Source organism: Schistosoma mansoni, chromosome 3 (assembly GCF_000237925.1).
Source record: "Schistosoma mansoni strain Puerto Rico chromosome 3, complete genome".
Lineage (NCBI taxonomy): Eukaryota > Metazoa > Platyhelminthes > Trematoda > Strigeidida > Schistosomatidae > Schistosoma > Schistosoma mansoni.
In genome coordinates, this window is record NC_031497.1 from 26,363,583 (window position 1) to 26,383,951 (window position 20,369).

Here is a 20,369-nt window from a genome sequence, read left to right on the forward strand (position 1 = left end):
TGTGTTGAAGTCCTTTAGAACAGACACTGGGAGGGAATCTAGTGTAGATATTCATCCAATGTAAATTAACGTCCCATTCGTAGAGACGAGAAAAAACCGAGAGTTATAACATGTTGTCTACCTGGATCAACGAGTGCATGAAATATAAGTATTCGAAATTCGTCCTCTTATTTGACTTATTCCATTATTCTCTAACGCGAATTAAATAGATGATTATATACGATTGGCAGCATGTATATTGTGTTAACATCACTTGATCTAATTGCAGTCAGATAAACAAGCCACAATTTGAAATAACATGTGCGGATTATTATATCTTACTAATGATAATGATCTAATTCAAGATGTATTCAAATTTTATTATCTCCGTTGAGGGATTTTATGGGGGTTAGCTTCATTATGATGGCTACGAAAGCCATCATTCAGAAGATACAGGTGTTTATTAACAGTTGTCTACGCAAAATACTTAGGATCCGTTCGCGAGGTTCGAACCCAGGACCTATCAGTCTCGCGCCAGAGCACTTAACCACTGGACCACTGAGCCGGCCGGCACCCAACGGTGTTAATGTCTCACTTCAACCAATCCACGAAATGCAGCAACCGCCAATCATTGTCTTCAGTGAGTTGCTGTCTCACAACAGACCCGGTTGAAATCCACTGGTCACTGAATTTCACTATAACTCCAGGAAATACCTCTTGATGCCAGTCACTGGTGAGCATATGATACGTGGATGGGCACTGTTGAGGAGTCCCCCAATAAGATGAAACGGCCATCCAATACTTCCAGGTTTTCCATGGTGATCTAGCTTCAATTGACTAATGATCGCAACTATTAAAATTACTTTAATATCCACAAAAACTCCTTCTGAAAATGAAAGCAGTTAAGACATCACAGTTGATTTTGTGCTGTGTCATCCAGCTTCACCAAAACATTCCACTTAAAAAGTCCGAAGGTTTTGATACGATCTATATTCCAATACTCGATAATCCCATGTATTAACGTTATATCTTCATTTGATCATTCCTAATCTCTTTCCAACTTATCATAACTTGGAGTAGGTAATAATCAAGGTATACTATATCTTCTTCATTTTGTATTTTACATCTTATTGATTCTGAAGAATATCAAAATCTAAGGCAACCTGAAATTGTGAAGAATTATGATTTATTGGAAACCAAACTCCATAGATGAAATTATTTTTTTCAGCCATAATACAAAGAGATAATGATTGAATAGTTTATGCTGACTGATTTAAACAATCGAAATAAATTTGAATCTTCCCATTGATGTTTAGGACTGCAGCTGATCAGACTCTAATCGGCATATGTGCATACTATGCGTATTACCTCGATATAGCCTTAATTCACAAGTATTGTAAGGAATCAGTAGCTGAGTGGATAACGCGATGACGTTTGAAGCGAACGAAACTGGGTTCCAGTCCCAGAGTGTACATCAACTCTGAGATGCAGGTATATCCAGCTGACGAGTCCCAAATAGGACGAAGTGTCGTGCATCAAACTGGATTCCACTTCTAGCCACTATCCATCTTTGCTTACCATTGAAATAATTATTCAAATAAGATTATTCATACCATGTAGCAGTACGAAAAGAAATCTGAAATTGGAACATTCAGACCTTACTGACTGATAGTTTAAACTGTCAATAAGAAAGTAAGACAAGACGTTTATATGAAATATTCTTTATTTGTAAAATATATTATAAAAAACGTATCGAGATCTAATCAGTATTATTTCTTGTTGACTAAATTAAAGCAAACATAATCTACTTATCAATCTTGATTAGTAGATTCAATAATCTGTATACATATTGAACTGATTTCATCATATAGATTGACTAGTTGTAGATAAGGTTTTCATAAAACGATTGAATAATTCAAATAAACGATCATCTTCACCATTAAGAAATGCTCTAAAATCAGCTAACATACCATCTTGAAATAATTCATCACCTGTAAGATGACCACGCCAACGTTTTGGTAACATATGATTCCACGACCAAAAATAACCTATAGATTTTTGTATAGCAAAACAATTAGCAGTACAATCGGATGATATCCATGATGTATCCATATTTATTGTTCGTCTATAATCATCTTTTAAATGATCAATATTATGATCAGATTCCTGTGAAATTGAAACAGACACACACACACAAATACAACAACTTTCGATTATAAATCAACGTAATTATTATTTTTCAAAGTTGAAATCATGAGTCAATTGAAGCTATACCACCATGAAAAACCTGGAAGCAATGGACGGCCGTTTCGTCCTATTATGGGACTCCTCAGCAGTGCGCATCCACGATCCCGCCTCGCGAGATTCGAACCCAGGATCTATCAGTCTCGCGCCAGGACGCTTAACTACTTGACCACTGAGCCGGTGGTCTAGCTTCAATTGACTCATGATTTCAACTACGAAAAATACTGAAATCTCCACAAAACCCCTTCTGATTATTATTATATTATATATCATTATTTTTTGAGCATCGTTTTCTTCTTTATATTTAGTGTGTCAATGTTGTATATAAAGAGGTAATGTTCACTGAAGATTACATTTTAGTAATCTAAAGCTTACTACAAATGCCTTCTGTGAATACACCACTGTAGTGTTTCGCGCGCGAGACCGAGGGTACTGGATTCGAGTCCCGTAGACGGGGTCATCGATGCACACTGCTGAGAAGTCCCATACTAGAACGAAACGGCCTTCAATTGCTTCCAGGTTTTCAACGGTGGTCTAACATTAATCGATTCATGATCTCAATCAAAAACTTAACAATCTCCCCAATCCCATACATTATCTTAATCTTGAGAATAATTAACTGTTCAATTAAAAACAGCCAGAACAAAAATGTTTTCTAATGAATGGTGGATACATAAATACTACTAAACTTGGACAAATCTGATTCACTATAAACGGCCAAACCAAAACGTGGCATCAGTGCTTGAAGTCACTAACTTCTAGTCTAAGTCATGTTGGTAGATGCAGACTACTTGGTTGGTGTCCACGTGACTATCATAATCAATGACTGGAGACTCGGTGTGACACGGCTCAGAATCGATCACAATGGCGTAGGTGTATACACTCTTTATCTTTCCTTCCATTGCGAGATTAAAATTGCTTGATATCTGTCTTCGTTCCTATACTATATCCTTATATACAATCTTTCTTTTATATACAACCATCACTAAATTAACTACTTCTATGAATCCGGTGTTGATCTTGTTGTGCTAATGAGGTATGGTAACTTGGATCGATGCATATATATCAGTGGTCTAGAGATTAAGTGTTCGCGCGAGAGACCGAATGTCTTGGGTTTGAGTTCTGTATGTGTGGAGTGTTTACTATCCACTGAATTTCATGAAAAGAAGTATTCAGTGATTTACAAGATACATATCAAAAGAAAATGATATAGAAGGAATATTTAAGATAGAACAACAATATGCCTTGCCTAATCTGCATTAAGAACTCCAGGTCTAATATTAAAGTCCTTAATTTATCAGTACTCAATACAACTTGGTAATATTACATAGGTTCCAATGGTTGATTAATATTAAGTGTTTTCTTTACACTATTCAAATTTATTTTCACATATTGTACAGTACTATAGTCGAAATATTTTTGTCAGTCAGTCAGTCAGTCAATCAGCTACAACGTAGGACCAGGCACATATGTACATCGGTCCGAATTTCCATACCTCATTAGCACAACAAGATGAACATCAAACTCAAAGAAGTAGTTAATTTAGTGGTGATAATATATAAAAGATAGGTTGTATATAAGGATATAGTATAGGAAGAAAGACAGATATGAAGCAATTTTAATCTCACCGTCTAAGGGAGGATAAAGAGTGTATACACCTACGCCATTATGATCGTTTCTGAGCCATGTCACCTACAGTCTCCAACCATTGGTTACGATCGTCACGTGGACCCCAACCAAGTAGTCTGCATCTACCAACATGGCTTATACTAGAAGTTAGTGACTTCAAGCTGTGATGTCACGTTTTGGTTTGGTCGCCCCTATCTCTCTTCCAACTATCCCCAACACTAGTCAGCATAGCGCGTCATCGTAATCGGTGTTCAGCCATACGTACATTGTATGATTGATTTGCAAGTAGACATCTTAAAGATGGTATTGTCGATGTCAATTAATAAATTCCGGCTTACATTTCTATTCAATTGTTAAAACAATGTCGACAGTATTTCCATTAGTTCGAAGTACATTAAGGGTCTGAACACACAACACGCATTACAAGGATTACACCCAAACTCGTATATTAAATGAGTATTTGATGAAGTGTGATGCAACAGATTAAAATAACACTAAATAAATTAAAAAGTAGCTATTATGAACTCATAGCATTTTTTACTTCAGATTTTCGACTGCCTGAAGACTCAGTATTGATAGAGCAGTTTCTTGTTGTTTCTTCGCCTTGAACTTCTGCGCTTTCATATGAAGGTATCATGGTAAATATACCTCCACTGCAATGTACATAAATCCATTGTTTTTGTGAAAAACACGAAGAACTGAAAGCCAATCGACCATGTAATTCATAGTCTAAACGATCTTTAACACAACTGTCGTTAATAAAGCCAAATCTATGAATATAAAGATGGAAACACATCAAAACAGTGGATATGTTTTGATAATAAAGCAAACTAAAGAATATGACAAACAAGCTAGACTGTCACTAATTTTCAGTAGTTGGAAGCAATCAGTAAGGACGTCCTGAATTTAGGTTTCGTAATTTGTAACACTCGTCATAAAAACGTCAATCTTAGGGAAACTTATGCCTCAAATGAGACTTGTACTAAAGTCAGTTTTAAGGATCATAGTTAGGATTCATATTCAAGATTTTCTGTTGTTTCTTTTCAGCACTAATTACTATATTTACTAATGTAATAAATTCAAAATGAATTGATAATTATCTGAAGTATGATACATGTTAATCTTATGTATCCTGCACCTGTCACATTTTATGGATTTCAGATGAGTGGTAAATGTACTTAGTCAGTATGTGCATATTACTGTCGTTGTCATTCAGTCATAATGAATGTAGATCATGGAGTAAGTGTATGTTATCCGAAGTTTCTATTATGAGATCAATACGGCGAGATAATTTATTAGTGATGAGGTCATCTGTGAATGTTTATTAATCTAACTGCTCCTATGGAGTTAGTTACATAGGCAGTACTTAAAGAACTTTATTCTTACGCATTTGAGAACACATATCGGGATGGTTAGGGAAAGACACTGTATTTTTGTCATAGCTTCAATAAGGAGGAATCCTGAAAGATCCATTTTTCAAGTCACTGACTATTCTGCTAAAGTGTAAGATAAATTAATCTATCTAACCAACTAAATATAAGTGTATGTATTCATCTTTGAGCCATATTATGTGAAGGACAGTAATACTACCACCTAGCTGTTCAAACTGAATTCTGTTGAACAGGATTCGAACATTCGACCTATTTATCTAATGTCGTGTACTTTAAACAGCTTAATATATCAATATATGAATAATTTCTCAGTTTAAGTGTAACCAAAAAACTTATGAAGAAAACAAACAAATTCAAATGACTAATGTATACTACTAACCTTCTAAGTATGGAATCTTGAAAGAATCGAATACAGGTTAAGCGTTCTAAAGGTGGAATATCTGTAATACATTTTGAAAGGACAAGAAGAAATGTAAATCCATTGTTTGTGATGATATTATTGATTATTAGTATTTTCAGGTAATAACTAGGTGTTATTTCGAGTTTAATGTAGTTTACATGAGCTACTCCGATAACATACTAAGGTAAATACATAGTCATTAGAATTGTAATCTACTATTCACTTAGTATTGTTTGTTTGAAGAACTCAGTGGCCGAGTGGCTAACGCGATGGCGTTTGAAGCGAACAAAACTGGGTTCGAGTCTGAGATGCAGGTACATCCAGCTGACGAGTCCCAAATAGGACGAAACGCGCGTCAAACTGGATTCCACTGCTAGCCACTATCCATCTTTGCTTGTAATGTACTATGTTTAAATGGTTTAATTGTACCTTTTTCCCATTACTGTAACTGTTAAAAATGTTACCTTGTTTACATAGTTCTAAGATTACTTTCGAGACCGACTGACTTTAGTCGATGAACTGATAAAATCATGTGCTCATATACTATAGACTAACTTCAAGATCAATATCCAGTGCTCTAGTTAGACGTACAAATGATGGAGTTCAATCGCATCTGGAGTAAGACAGATATCACCGATGATACTCACTAACTCTCGTAGTACTTTACAAATGAATTGGGTTTACAGAATTATTTTATTTATTTGAACACATAAATATTGCTACCAAGGGGCACCGAATACATATGCGCTTGACAAGTCACTTGATTTGTATGTTTACAGAATTATAACTCATTAGTTTAAAAGTCTTGGCAGTTCGGTCACTGGTAGGGTTGCAGGTGCACAGAAGTCTCAAATTAGGCGAATATAATTTGGTTATCAAGTTGAAGGGAGTCTATGCTAATAACTACAGTAATCTTAATAGTTGATCACTCATAAGAGATAAGGAAACAAACACTTAAAAGCAAGAAGGAGACATCCGAAACAATATTAAGAAGTTTGAAAAAGAAACCTGAATTCCATAATCCAATTATCGGATTGGTCAGTAAAAATATGTGAAAATTTGGCAGATATATAGACACATACAAACAAAGATACATATACACACTATAGTAATAATAAGGAAGTCTAAACATTGAAAATATGTCCTGAAAAAAACTGTGTAAAGAGTTTTATTTAAAGAAATACCGGAATTTGAGGTCTGGAACAAAATGGGGAGCACATGAACTTGTACCATTGTAACTAAGTTCTAAGCTATATCACCTAATGTCTCCAATCGTTGATTAAGGTTATTACGCGAATCTCAACCAGGTAGTTTGCATCTATTAACATGACTAGGTTCAACAGACAATGATTCTATAGATTGATACCACATTTTAATTTTGTCGTCGACATGCTTTTAGAGATAACACTTTCATCATCTCAATTTCCTGGAGTTGAACTTTTACCGGGAGACTCACTTGTTGACTTAGAATACGCCGATGACATAGTTCTATTTGGTGAAGACGCTGACAAAATGCAGTCTTCTGACCACTATAAGCAACTATGCAAGCATGTTCGGGATGCGATTCTCCCCCTCAAAGTGCAAAATGTTGCTTCAAGATTGAGTTGCATCGGCACCTGAACTAATGATAGGGAGTGAAGTAGTTGAGCGTGTTGACCGTTCCACTTATCTTGGGAGTCTCATCAGCCCTTGTGGTCTGGTGTGTGACGAAATCTCAACACGGATACAGAAGGCTCGTCTAGCTTTCGCCAACTTGCGTCATTTACGGCGTAGGCGAGATATCCGTCTAGCAACAAAAGGACGAGTTTACTGTGCAACAGTTCGTTCCGTCCTACTTTATGTCAGTGAAACATGGTCGGTAAGAGTAGAGGATATTCGTAGGCTATTAGTATTCGACCATAGGTGTCTTCGAAGCATTGCTCGTATACCCTGGGACCAACGGGTAAGTAATGCAGTTGTTAGGAAAAAGGGTATTAGGTAACGATAGCAAATCGATTGATGAAGTAGTGAAACTTCATCAGTTCAGATGGCTGGGACACGTGTTACGTGTGCCCAACCACCGACTGTCCCGACTTGCGATGCTTTATGGTGTAGGAGTAGGTTGGAAGGAAGCTAGGGGCGGCCAGTCCAAAACGTGGCACAAATCCATGAAGTCATTGACAAGTGGACTGAGCCATGCTGGTAGGTGTAGACTACCTGGTTGGGATTCGCGAGATGATAGCAACTGATGGTTAGAGACCTTGAATGACATGACTCAAAATCGTTTGCAATGGCGAAGGTGCATCCACACCTTATGTTTTGCCAAATTCTAATCTTCTGAATTCTTCATGTCTCTATCCTTTTTCTCTTTCCAAATTTATTTCACTGTATTATACTCCTTCAATAAAATCTTCAAACCCTTATCTTTCACATAATACTTATACTCTTACTACTTCTACCACTATGAGATTTGAATCGACAATTGCATCTCTGTGCTAATGTGATATGGCAACTTGAACTGATGTACGTACGTACGAAGTTCTACGTTGTAACTGACTGACTGACTGACTAACTTAATTTGGCTATGTTCCTAGCATCCTTTCAAATGACTCTTACACATTAGTTAACATTTGAACAGACGGTAATCACGAAACATTTACTGAAGAATAAGAATAATAATAAGTAATACTTACCAGGAAATAAACAATTCAATAAATCTGTCATATTCGAGAAGAGATTTGTATGATTACTTTCAGATATCAATGAACTATTCACATTTGGTGATTGATTATAGAATTTCTTAGCTACTTCAATTAATATATCGACATTAACAGGTAAAAATATTGGTTTACGTAATGGATCTTTATCAGATAAATCATCATTTGATTGACCAAAAGGATAACATGGAACTGGAAAAAAGTGTAAATTAGCTGTACCAGCTTTTTGATACCATAATGATACCTGTAAGAAAGACAGATGAGGCAATAAAACTAGTGGCAATAGTGATAATAATAAAGTTGGTTATCTTAAGAAAATGGTTAGTTTGAAACTAAATTTCATCATAAAAGTAGAGAAGAGACTTTGTATGTTATGGTTATCAGAGCAATATAATTAATACAGACTCAGTAGAAAAGATGGAGTAGAACAGTGACATTGTCTTTTATTGATGAAGGATTGAATTATTAGACGTTTACAATCCTCTTAATTCGGTGATTGTAGGTAGCCAGGAGTAAACTCTGAACCTAGGCTTTTTGTTAGTTGGCATATAGTACCAAGAAATATTCATAACATTCAGGGGAGTAGTGCGTCGACGAGTGCTAGACATAGAGCACACAATGTGACAGTTTGAGACGTTACACGCTTGAAATATTCGAGCAGTGACGAATCTTACATAAAAGAGTGAGATGCTAATATAAGGAAGATACTGTTGATACCGCTTGATTCAGAGTTTCTTATGGATTATTTGTAAACACCTTAAATCAAAACAGTTCATAGGACAACTAATCACTAATGCTAGCACTCAAATTGAGACTTGATCAATAAAATTCAGTCAGTACTAAAAAAACTAGACAAATGTGACATTAGTAACTTCTCAATGATCAATCTAAACTTCAAAGTTTACATAACGAAGTGGTTTTAATCAGACAACCACTGAAAAGCAGAAAACACTGGACAGTTAAGTCATCCTACTATGAAACTCTTTAAAAGTTAGCATCTATCACTTCATTGAGCGTTGAATCTATAACCTTTAAGTCCTGCAGTGAGCACTTAATCCTACTTACTTACTTATTTACGCCTGTTACTCCCAATGGAGCATAGGCCGCCAACCAGCATTCTACAACACACTCTGTCCTGGGCCTTCCCGGTTACTTCTATCTAACTTTTGTTCATTCTTCTCATGTCTGTCTACATTTCTCGGCGTCATGTGTTCTTTGGTCTTCCTCTTCTCCTTTGGCCTTCAGGATTCCATGTGAGGCATCGCCTTGTGACGCAGTTGGATAGTTTCCTCAATGTATGTCCTATCCACTTCCAGCGCTTCTTCCTCATGTCCCCATCCACTAGATGGAATGTGGTTTGTTCTCTTCCACAGTAGGTTGTTGCTGATAGTGTCTGTCCAACGGATCAGAAGTATTTTGCGTAGACAATTGTTAATAAACACCTGTTTGTTCTGGATGATGGTTTTCGTAGTTCTCCACGTCACCGCCCCATACAGTAGAACTTTCTTAACATTTGTATTGAAACTTCTGATCTTGGTGTTGGTTGACAGACATTTGTTTTGAGTTGCAAATGTTCTTCAGTTGTAAATATGCTACTCTTGCTTAGCCAATCCGCCCCCTCACATCTGCATCAGATCTGCCTGTAGCTCCTCCGGGGGCTACTGTCGGTCCCAAGCCCAGATAAAGGAGGAGGGTTGGGTATGGGGTTAGCGACCCCATCCCATAGAAAAATAACTTGCTAAAAACACGCTAACCAGCATTTAATCTTAAGACCACTAAAACAGAATCCATTAACTTAAATATCGACCTTTAAGAAATTCATGTTATTACGCAAACAACCTGAAATACCATTAGTAAATTAATCGCCTATAGTAATTATTATCTATATCAATAGGTTGTTTGTTTTTTCTTCTTATAACACCTTCACTGTCTTCCAACTTTTATTTTTTAGATAAAGAAATCATGAAATTATTAAAACAGAATCAGATACAATTTGATTTCCAATTCTCATGACAACATATCAAAATGAATAAGCCAAGTATATATTTAAAAAAAAGACATAAACAATTACAATTGATTGATCACTAGGTGGTGATCAATGTTATGCATTTCAAGTCCATCTTAGTGCTGATAGAATGCTATCGATCAAGTTGCAATGTGGCCACACTAGTATAGGTGACTCGACACTACGTGCACTATGTTGAGATAAGATGGTGGTTGGAGGTGGTCAACAGGAAACCCTAGACCCGGGTTTCGTGCTACTTGGCACTCGTCAGCAAGGCGTACCTGTAATCTTGAGGGAACTGGTACTCCCTGACGGACTCGATCTCGTGTCACCCAGCTTCACAGTCAGATACGTTACCACTGAGCTATTCGGGCCGCGACCGACCTGCTGTAGGATTGATATGTAATCACAATTGATTGATCGCTAGGTGGTGATCAATGTCATGCATGTCAAGTCCGTCTTAGTGCTGATCGAATCCTATCGATCAAGTTGCAATGTGGCCACACTAGTCTAGGTGACTCGACACTGTGTACACTATGTTGAGATAAGATGGTGGTTGGAGGTGGCCAACAGTGTGGTTTCCTGTTACCGAGGTACCCACTGTTAATTTTCATTTAAAAAAAAACAAATAAACATAAAATATGAACAGAGAGAGAGAGAGGGGGAGAGAAAGATTAAAAACCAAAAAAAAACCGATTAATATATGCATTAAAACAATGAAATTTATTCGACCATAACTAAATTTTAATGTAAATTCATGTATTCAAAGGTCATGTAATACATTAAAAAAAGAAAAACAGAGTAAGCAATAAAAAAAGAAAGAAAGAAGGAAGGAAGGAAGAAGTAAAGAGGAGAAAAGAAACATGGTCATCATTTAGAAACTGAGTAAGACATCTTTAAAAAAAAATTAAAAAAAAATAAACATAAATAAATGAAATGTCTTTTTAAGGTTAAACATTAAGATTCATTGAAGCTTGACAGTATCAAAAGCAAAAAAAAGAAGAAGAACATGATTCTTTAACAGAAGTATCCGTCACGAACATAATCTATAAATTAAAATCATCTCTGTAGAACTTAGTAGAAGTATTGTATTAGGGATGAGTTAGTCGGAATAGAGAAAGTGACTTTTAGATTCTGATGCAAAATTCAAATAACATGTATGACGATCAGTGGAAATACTTTTCTATACCAAATGCCCTGGTACGGCCGAGAGTGGGGAGAGTTAGCTCTCCCTCTCGAAATCTTCTCATATGGTCACGCGTATATAGACTCTGCCAAGAAAGTCCTACTCACTGCCTCCTCGGGACATTACTGTTGTTTACGAAATTGAGAGGACGAAAAGCAAATATCTGGCGCTTTAACCGGGTTGGTGGACACAGAATGTTCACCTAGGGGAGTTGGAAAACCCTGACTCCAAACCAATGGTGCACATGGGCCCCAGTATCCTGAGGGAACAAATGGAGTATGAATCAATCGTTGATCACCAGCTACCATGGGATTGCATCTCCTCACGATGCTCCACTGCCTTATGGATCAGACCTTTAGGTCAAAGGCTCCGTCCGTCAATATAAGCTAGATGATTAGTGAAAACCTAGATTCAATGGACGGTCGTTTCGTCATAGTTTCGGACTTCTCGGCAGTGCGCATCCACGATTCCTCACGCGGAACTGGAACCCAGAACCTTCAGTCTTGCACATGAACACTTAATCTCTAGACCACAGAACCGGCATTCAACAGTGTTAATGTCTAACTTCAGTCAATCCATAATTTTCATAACCCTTCATCAATGGTTTGAGGTGGATAACTGTCTCACATCCGACATGGATTGGACTCCATTGGTTACGGCTTCTCACTATAATTCTAGGAAATCCATTCTGAAGCTATTCACTAGTGAGCATATGATTATTATTAGTATGGAGGATTTGTGGAGATTGTAGTATTTTAGTTTATGAAATACAAAATATAATATGAAATTTGTACTATAATAATAATAAAGTATTGATGTTGCTAATGAGAAAGTAATCTAGAATGTTGACCAAACAAATGAATCTGTCAGTAATTGAGTAGTTTCACAAAATCAAGAGAGTAAAGCAGACCTCTGGTGTCTAAACCGAGTTGCTGGATATGGAGGTTCAATCTAGTGGAATTACAAGACCTTGATTCTAAGATAATGGTGCAAGAGAGTACCATGGTCATATCGAATGATGCAAAGACATATTTTGGTCAGTAATTACCATAGAACAGGATCTTCCTGGACTACATTAATGCCTCGTTGATTAGACCTTTAAATCAAATGATCCTTGTGATCCTATACGCTAATCAATTATTTGAGCACATAGTTAGTATACCAGCCCACACAAACGTGTGGTAAATTCTTTTGATGTTTCATTATACTACAATTCTTGTCATAAATCACTAAATGACAACCAACAACAAACAACTGTACGCACGAATTAATAACTGATAGACTTCCGTCAAAACTGAAAATCATACATATTGAATATGTATTCCTAGTAAGATAGATATACGAAAAAAAATAGACTCACCAGTTCAGCCATTCGTCCGCCTGTAACAACAAGCCATTGAAGTTCTATAGAAAAAGCACAAGTTGGATAATAATTTGCATCATATACACAATGAGCCCATTCAACTGGTCCATCATTATTTGGTCCATCCAAATCACATAAACAACTTTTACGAAGAACTTGATCAATTTCTAAAATACAGTATAATACACTAAAATTACAGAAGACACTTTATGGTATAATAATAATAATAATAATAATAATAATGTCAATGAGCTGGTCGTAATCAACGTAGTCCCCTCTCATAAATGAACATTGATTCAAGTTTTTAAACTGAATTAGTGCAACGAGATGAAATTAACATGTTAAGTAAAGGAGTCTAAATAATGCAGTCACTATTATTCTGAGAAAAACAAAACACTGAGAATATAATTCAAGAAGATCAAGAAAAAAGGTATGTATAAAAGAATACTGGGACTCAAGATCTGGAGCAAAATAAGAAATAAATGAATCTCAACCATTGTGATCGATTCTAAGACATATCAACCACTGATTAAAGTTATCATGAGGATCTCATGACTCACATCAACAGTCAATGACTATGGATTGATATTGCGTTCTAATTTGGCCGTTCCTACCTTTCTTTCAACCAACTCTTACTTAAGTTTATATTATGTGTTGAGGAAGGGTGTATTTGGGTACACATAACACATGTCTCAGGCGCCTTATTATTAAGATATTTATATGCGGGGAATCAGAAATCAAACTAGACTAACAGGAAACCAGGAAAAATATTGATCATCATACTGTTCTCGATATTAAATTTAAATCAATATTATCAAGGTAGGAATACAAGCTAATTTTGGACGGACACACGATTTAAATATTTCGTATGGTTAACGTTTCAATAAACAAACCAGAGTATTCACTAGCCCCTTAACCAGTTTATACAACGCTGAAAAGACTGGAGGTTAGTTCGATTCTATAATTCACTTTAACAATATGCTTAGTTATAGAGAAGGATGAAAATTTGTTGTATGTTTTTATATGGTCACCGTAATCTAGTTGATAAGACAAAAACCACATGAAAAATGTGTTTGTAACACAGGACAAACATATCTTTCATTTTCAGAAGGTATTTGGTGGAGATTTTAGTAATTTTATAGAGTTGAGATCATGAGTCAATTGAAGCTAGACCACCATGGAAAACCTGCAAACACTGGATGGCCGTTTCGTCCTATTATGGGACTCCTCAGCAGTGCGCATCCACGATTCAGCCGCACGAGATTCGAACCCAGGACCTATAAGTCTCGCGTCAGAGCAGTTAACCGATAGACCACTGAGCCGGTATCCAACGGTGTTAATGTCTAACTTCATGGTGGTCTAGCTTCAATTGACTCATGATCTCAACTCTATTACATCTTTCATTTTTTGTCAAAAGTTACCTAGAATGAAGAATATGAGATTAACAACAATTTATCTACTCATTAGTAAAAAAATTAATCTCTCGATCACTGATCCGTGTCCAGAGATTAAGCATTCGTGCGCGAGATCAAAGGTCCTGGATTCGAGTCCCACGTGCGGTATCATGGATGTGCACTGTCTAGGAGTCCTAAACTAGAACGAAACGGCCATCTAGTGCTTTCAGGTTTTCAATGATGGTCTAGCATAGATAGACTCGTGAATTAAAATGTCAAAAAAAGATTACAATTTCTACAAATCCCCTAATGTTAACCTAAGTTGAAACATTATCTTCAATTTAAAGAAAAAGAATCATGAAAAATCACATGATGAATTCAGATTTCATAGTTAAAGTAAAGTCATATTAAGCAACAAATCGTCTCCTGATGACTGAATAACTTTTCCTCCCGAAATGAACGAAAAAAACGTCCCGTCTTATTTACATTCTCATTAAATTTTCTTAGACAAAATGGACGTATAAAGAAGAGAAAAAAAAGAACAAAGAAGAAACAATACCCCCTCCCTATACAGTAGTATCAATTTACTTTAAAATGTAACAGATCACGATAAACCATAAAATCAACTCAAATTACAAATTACAATTAAGTGTTTAAATTTACTAAGTAATCAGAAGTTATTCCCCCTTGATTTGAATAAAAATTTGGTTGATGAATTTTTAGTGGTTGAATTCATGAGTCGATATAAGTTAGATCATCAGTAAGCCTGGTGGTCGGAGCGTGCTAATGAGATGGAAGCAGCAGCTGCATCTAGTAACTGCCGGAAGCTCTTCCAACTCATCCGAGCCACTGGCAGCAAGAAGTCTGGTGTGAGTGAAACAATCTATGAGGATGACGGGATGTCAATCACTAACATCTCTCGACGTCTTGGACGATGGGCGGAATTTTTCGAAGGGCAGTTCAACTGGCCTGCTGCTCCGACAACATCAACCAGTTTGTCCTGCCCCCCATGGCCGGTGAAGACTAGTCCACCAAACGAGACGGAAGTCCGCAAGGAACTCCAACTCTTGAAACGCTACAAATCACAGGGTTCAGATGACTTACCTCCGGCTCTTTTTAAAGATGGTGGTGACTTTCTGGCTAAGGAATTGGCGGTGTTGTTTACAAAAGTTTGGGAGCAAGAAAGTGTTCCAACATCATGGAATGAGTCGATAGTCGTCCCTATCTTTAAAAAGGGTTCACGTTGTTCCTGTAACAACTATCGGGGGATAAGTCTACTTCCGATTGCATCCAAACTATTGGCTTCTGTCATTCTTCGTAGGTTGTTTAAAACACGAGAACGATTGACTCGCGAGGAGCAGGCTGGTTTTCGTTCTGGTCAAGGATGCATTGATCACATCTTCACCCTCCGCCAAATGTTAGAACACCGTCATACTTATCGCAGGCCAACAATCGTAGTGTTTCTTGATATCAGGGCTGCCTTCGATTCGTTGGACAGGACTGTTCTCTGGGATTGTCTATTGAAGAAGGGTGTGCCTGAGAAGTTCATTAACATCTTAAAGGTCCTGTATACGAACACCTCAGGCAGAGTGAGGGCATACAATCACCTTTCTCCCTTGTTCTATTCAAGCAGTGGGGTTAGTCAGGGTTGCCCGATCTCACCATTCCTCTTCAACTTTGCCATCGATGACATTCTGGGAACAGCTCTGATGGATGTAAGTAATGGCGGTGTGGATCTGCTGCCTGGAGAACGACTTCTCGACCTCTAGTATGCGGATGATATTGTCTTACTGTGCGATAATGCCCAAGGCATGCAATCCGCACTTAATCAGTTGGCAATCAGTGTCCGCAGGTACGGCATGTGCTTTGCACCCTCCAAGTGCAAAGTACTCCTACAAGACTGACAGGATTCTCATCCTGTACTCACCCTGGATGGTGAGCAGATTGAAGTAGTTGAGAAGTTCGTATATCTAGGTAGCTACATAAGTGCTGGTGGTGGCGTGAGTGATGAGATTGATGCACGTATAATGAAAGCCAGAGCGGTTTATGCTAATCTGGGCCATCTTTGGCGCCTTCGTGATGTTAGTCTGGCTGTAAAAGGTCGGATCCACAACGCGTCGGTGAGAGCAGTTTTACTCTATGCTTGTGAAACCTAGCCTCTCCGACTTGAGGACGTTAGACGTCTCTCTGTGTTCGATCATCGTTGTCTCCGACGGATTGCTGACATCCAGTGGCGACACCATGTTAGTAATGAAGAGGTTCGGCATCGTGTGCTCGGGCGCAGAGACGATAATTCAATTGGTGTCACCATCTTGAAACACCGACTTCGGTGGTTTGGACATGTTCTACGAATGTCGTTCCAGAGAATTCCACGTCATGCATTATTTGCCGACTCTGGGATTGGTTGGGAAAAGCGGAGAGGAGGTCAGTGTATGACATGGTGTCGTGGCATGAAAAAAAGCTACGAAGGGTTAGCTTCTGTTGGTCCTTCAAGACTCCCTGGCTGGGGTCCGAGAGATGGTGCAACACAGTGGCTAGAGATGTTATCAGATATGGCTCAGAATAGAAGCCAGTGGCGAGCCTGCTGTAACCTTCTTTTACTTTCTTCATAAAGAGTGGCTATAACTTTCTTAACTGAGAGAGCTCTTCTGGTTGTACATTTCATTTCCCCCCATCATTACTCTTCTCTTTTTTTCCTTCTTTTTTATATATATACACACCTTCTTCCTTCTCCTCCGATTCTCATTATTTTGTGTGGCGCATATGTATCCGGTGCCCTTTGTACCAATATATATGTGATTAAATAAATAAATAAAATCAGTAAAAACCTGGACTCATTGGACGGTCGTTTCGTCATAGTCTCGGATTCCTCAGGAGTGTGTATCCACGATTATGCACGTGGAACTCGAGCCCAGAAACTTCGGTGTCGCACGCCAACACTTAATCTCTAGATTACAGGACCGACATCAAACGGTGTTAATGTCTAACTTCAGTCAATAGTTGAAAGTCAAACACTCTAACCCCCAAGTTGTAGCTTGCCCTGTAAAAGTATGAACAATGCCATGAAAGAGAAGATTTGCAGATCAGGTGGATGCTTTTATTGGTCATGTATTCTTTGTAATTGACGATGTAATCCCGCAGTTGTCATTCTAGACAGCATCTTCATTGCTTACTTCATATAGAAGTGAGTACTTTAGTCATTACACAAGTATTACGTTAGTTCTTTTCAATGAACTTGCTTGTAATTGGCAGTCTTCGTAGGCTTTGTCGACTTCATCTATCCTTTCGTTCACGTTGCCTGTCTTTGATGGTTGACCACTGACCTTATGACTGATGGACCCCGTCCATAGATTCCGTCTATGTCAATTTTCCAACATAATCTATAAAGTCACTCTTACTAAATGCAAGAAATATTACATTAAACAAAGTGTACGGTCCCTTAATCTAAGCCAAAATAAACATAAAACACATGATGCCGAACCTCTGCATTACTAACATGGTGTTGCCACTGGATGTCAGCAATCCGTCGGAGACAACGATGATCGAACACAGAGAGACGTCTAACGTCCTCAAGTCGGAGAGGCTAGGTTTCACAAGCATAGAGTAAAACTGCTCTCACCGACGCGTTGTGGATCCGACCTTTTACAGCCAGACTAACATCACGAAGGCGCCAAAGATGGCCCAGATTAGCATAAACCGCTCTGGCTTTCATTATACGTGCATCAATCTCATCACTCACGCCACCACCAGCACTTATGTAGCTACCTAGATACACGAACTTTGTATATCCTTATTTTTCAACTTATGCAGCAGCTCGCCCATGGTGGAATTAAACCAGAAAAGAATAAAAAATAATCAATACTTACCTTGAAATCCAGTTTTGTCCGGTATTCCAAATAACGTAGAAATTGATGTATATGTTAATAGACCATCTTTAAAAAAACTATTCAATTCATTTACATGTTCATATTGTATTTCTGATGTAGACAAAGATGGACAAGAATCATTTGTAGTGACAGGAATAGTAGTAGTAGTAGTAGTAGTAGTAGTACTAGTAGTGCTAGTAGATAAAGAGGAAGATGATATATTTGAAGTACTATTCATTTCATTCAAAGAATCATTATTATCAATGCTACTATTCATATACTTTGGATCAAGAATCTGTTGTTGTTGTTGTGGTGATGGTGGTGGTGGTTTTATCTGACACTCATTTGAACCATAATGAACAATGGATATTTCAGCCCATTCATTTTGAAATACACTAGTCCATTTAGTTGTATCATTTAATAATTTTGGTAAATAATCTTTAGGAAATTGTATAGGTAATTGTTGTAATACATTAATTAATTTATAATTTAGATCATTTTGTTTTAGATAAGGTAATAATGATGTATTAGTAATAGTATTAGTATAATTCGATGATGTAATTGAAGGTAATGATATAATAGTATTGATAGGATTACTCATAATAGTCGAGGGAGTAGTAGTAGGAGTACTACAACTATTGTTATTATCATTAGTAGTAGTGGTAGTAGTAGTAGTAGCAGTAGTAGGAGTAGTAGTAGTGGAAATAGTAGAAGCAGATACATTATTCAATAGATTCGAATTAGCATTCAAAGAGTTCATGTACGGTGAATTTGTTATTGATATTGTACTGTTTGTAGAAGAGTAACAAGATGTATTCAATGATGTTGTTGTTGTTAATGTGGATGTAGTTAGTGGAAATATTGAAGATGATGATAAACCACATATTGATTGTGAAGTATTGGATGAGGGTGAACTTGTACAATCTAATCAAGAATAAATAATATTAAGTTAGTACAATTAAATATGAACTATTAATCAGTTATAAACAATTGTAAATACGATAAGAAAATTTGAAAGGGTTTTGTGGAGATTTCTGTATTTTCATAGTTGAAATCATGAGTCATTTGAAGCTAGACAACCATGGAAAACCTGGAAGCACTAGACGGCCGTTTCGTCCTATTATGGGACTCCTCAGCAGTAATGACATTAACACCGTCAGATGCCCGCTCAGTGGTCTATCGGTTAAGTGCTCTGGTGCGAGACTGGTATGTCCTGGGTTCAAATCTCGCGAGGCAGGGTCGTGGATGTGCACTGCTGAGGAGTCCCATAATAGGACGAAACGGTCGTCCAGTGCTTCCAGGTTTTCCATGGTGGTCTAGCTTCAACTAACTCATGATTTCAACGATAAGAAAAATTAAATTTTCAATCAACTCATCTGTGGATTGTACATTTCATTCGATTGATATTAGTTGAGATGTCCTTGTAAACTAAGGGATATGGAACAATTGCATAAGACTCATCAGAAGTGTGAAAGGATGACCCTACCAGGGATCAAACACAGAACCTTCAAGTGTCGTGGTCGGAGCTCGAATAATTCACGGTGTAGTGTGACGATCATCTAAAGGTGGTAGTAAGGACTGTCTACACGAGACCCTACTAATTATTCAATTAATTATTATTATCAGAAGGGGGTAAATCCAGGAGTTCTAGTGAGAAGCAGTGACCAGTGGAGTTCAAACCACGTCTGTCGTGAGATAGGAACTCATTGAAGACAATTGCTGAACGGTTGCTCAACTTCGTGGATTGGTTGGAGTTAGACATAAACACCATGAGATGCCGGCTCAGTGGTCTATCGGTTAAGTGCTCTTGCGCGAGACTGGTAGGTCCTGAGTTCGAATCTCGCGAAGCGAGGTCGTCCCACAATAAGACGGAACGGCCGTCCGGTGCGTTCAGGTTTTCCCTGGTGGTCTAGCTTCAATTGACTCACACTTTCAATTAATTATTAAATAAAACGATGATGATTAGTATTGTGCAGATATCTGAGTTGACAATTTTTTTCATCAATGACTTAAATCGACGGCAGAATGATTGAAAATTTTGAAGCACTGAATATTTGTTCGCTTCAAGATTACTCTAGTAGTGGGAACCTGTTATTATCCTAGGTTTGAAAAGCATAACAGTTTTAACTAACACATATTTACGAGCAAAGCCTACTTGTATAAACATAGACTTGAAAATCGAATGCACCGCATATTGTACATTAATGAAAATCAAC

The 20,369-nt window shown here is 37.4% G+C and overlaps 1 protein-coding gene across 1 annotated transcript in view; it reads right to left on the reverse strand.

Annotated features, from left to right (window-relative positions):
- Positions 1-1,842: 1,842 nt before the first annotated feature.
- The window catches only part of Smp_197410 (putative dep domain containing protein), a gene marked incomplete at both ends in the record, with an annotated part of 57,514 nt that continues 38,987 nt past the window's right edge, over positions 1,843-20,369 (reverse strand). The window contains 7 exons of the mRNA XM_018799807.1: positions 1,843-2,145; positions 4,394-4,622; positions 5,623-5,683; positions 8,316-8,583; positions 12,891-13,060; positions 18,154-18,264; positions 18,385-18,591. Coding sequence (XP_018651560.1) covers positions 1,843-2,145; positions 4,394-4,622; positions 5,623-5,683; positions 8,316-8,583; positions 12,891-13,060; positions 18,154-18,264; positions 18,385-18,591 — 1,349 coding nt within the window. The remainder of the gene's footprint in view (positions 2,146-4,393; positions 4,623-5,622; positions 5,684-8,315; positions 8,584-12,890; positions 13,061-18,153; positions 18,265-18,384; positions 18,592-20,369) is intronic.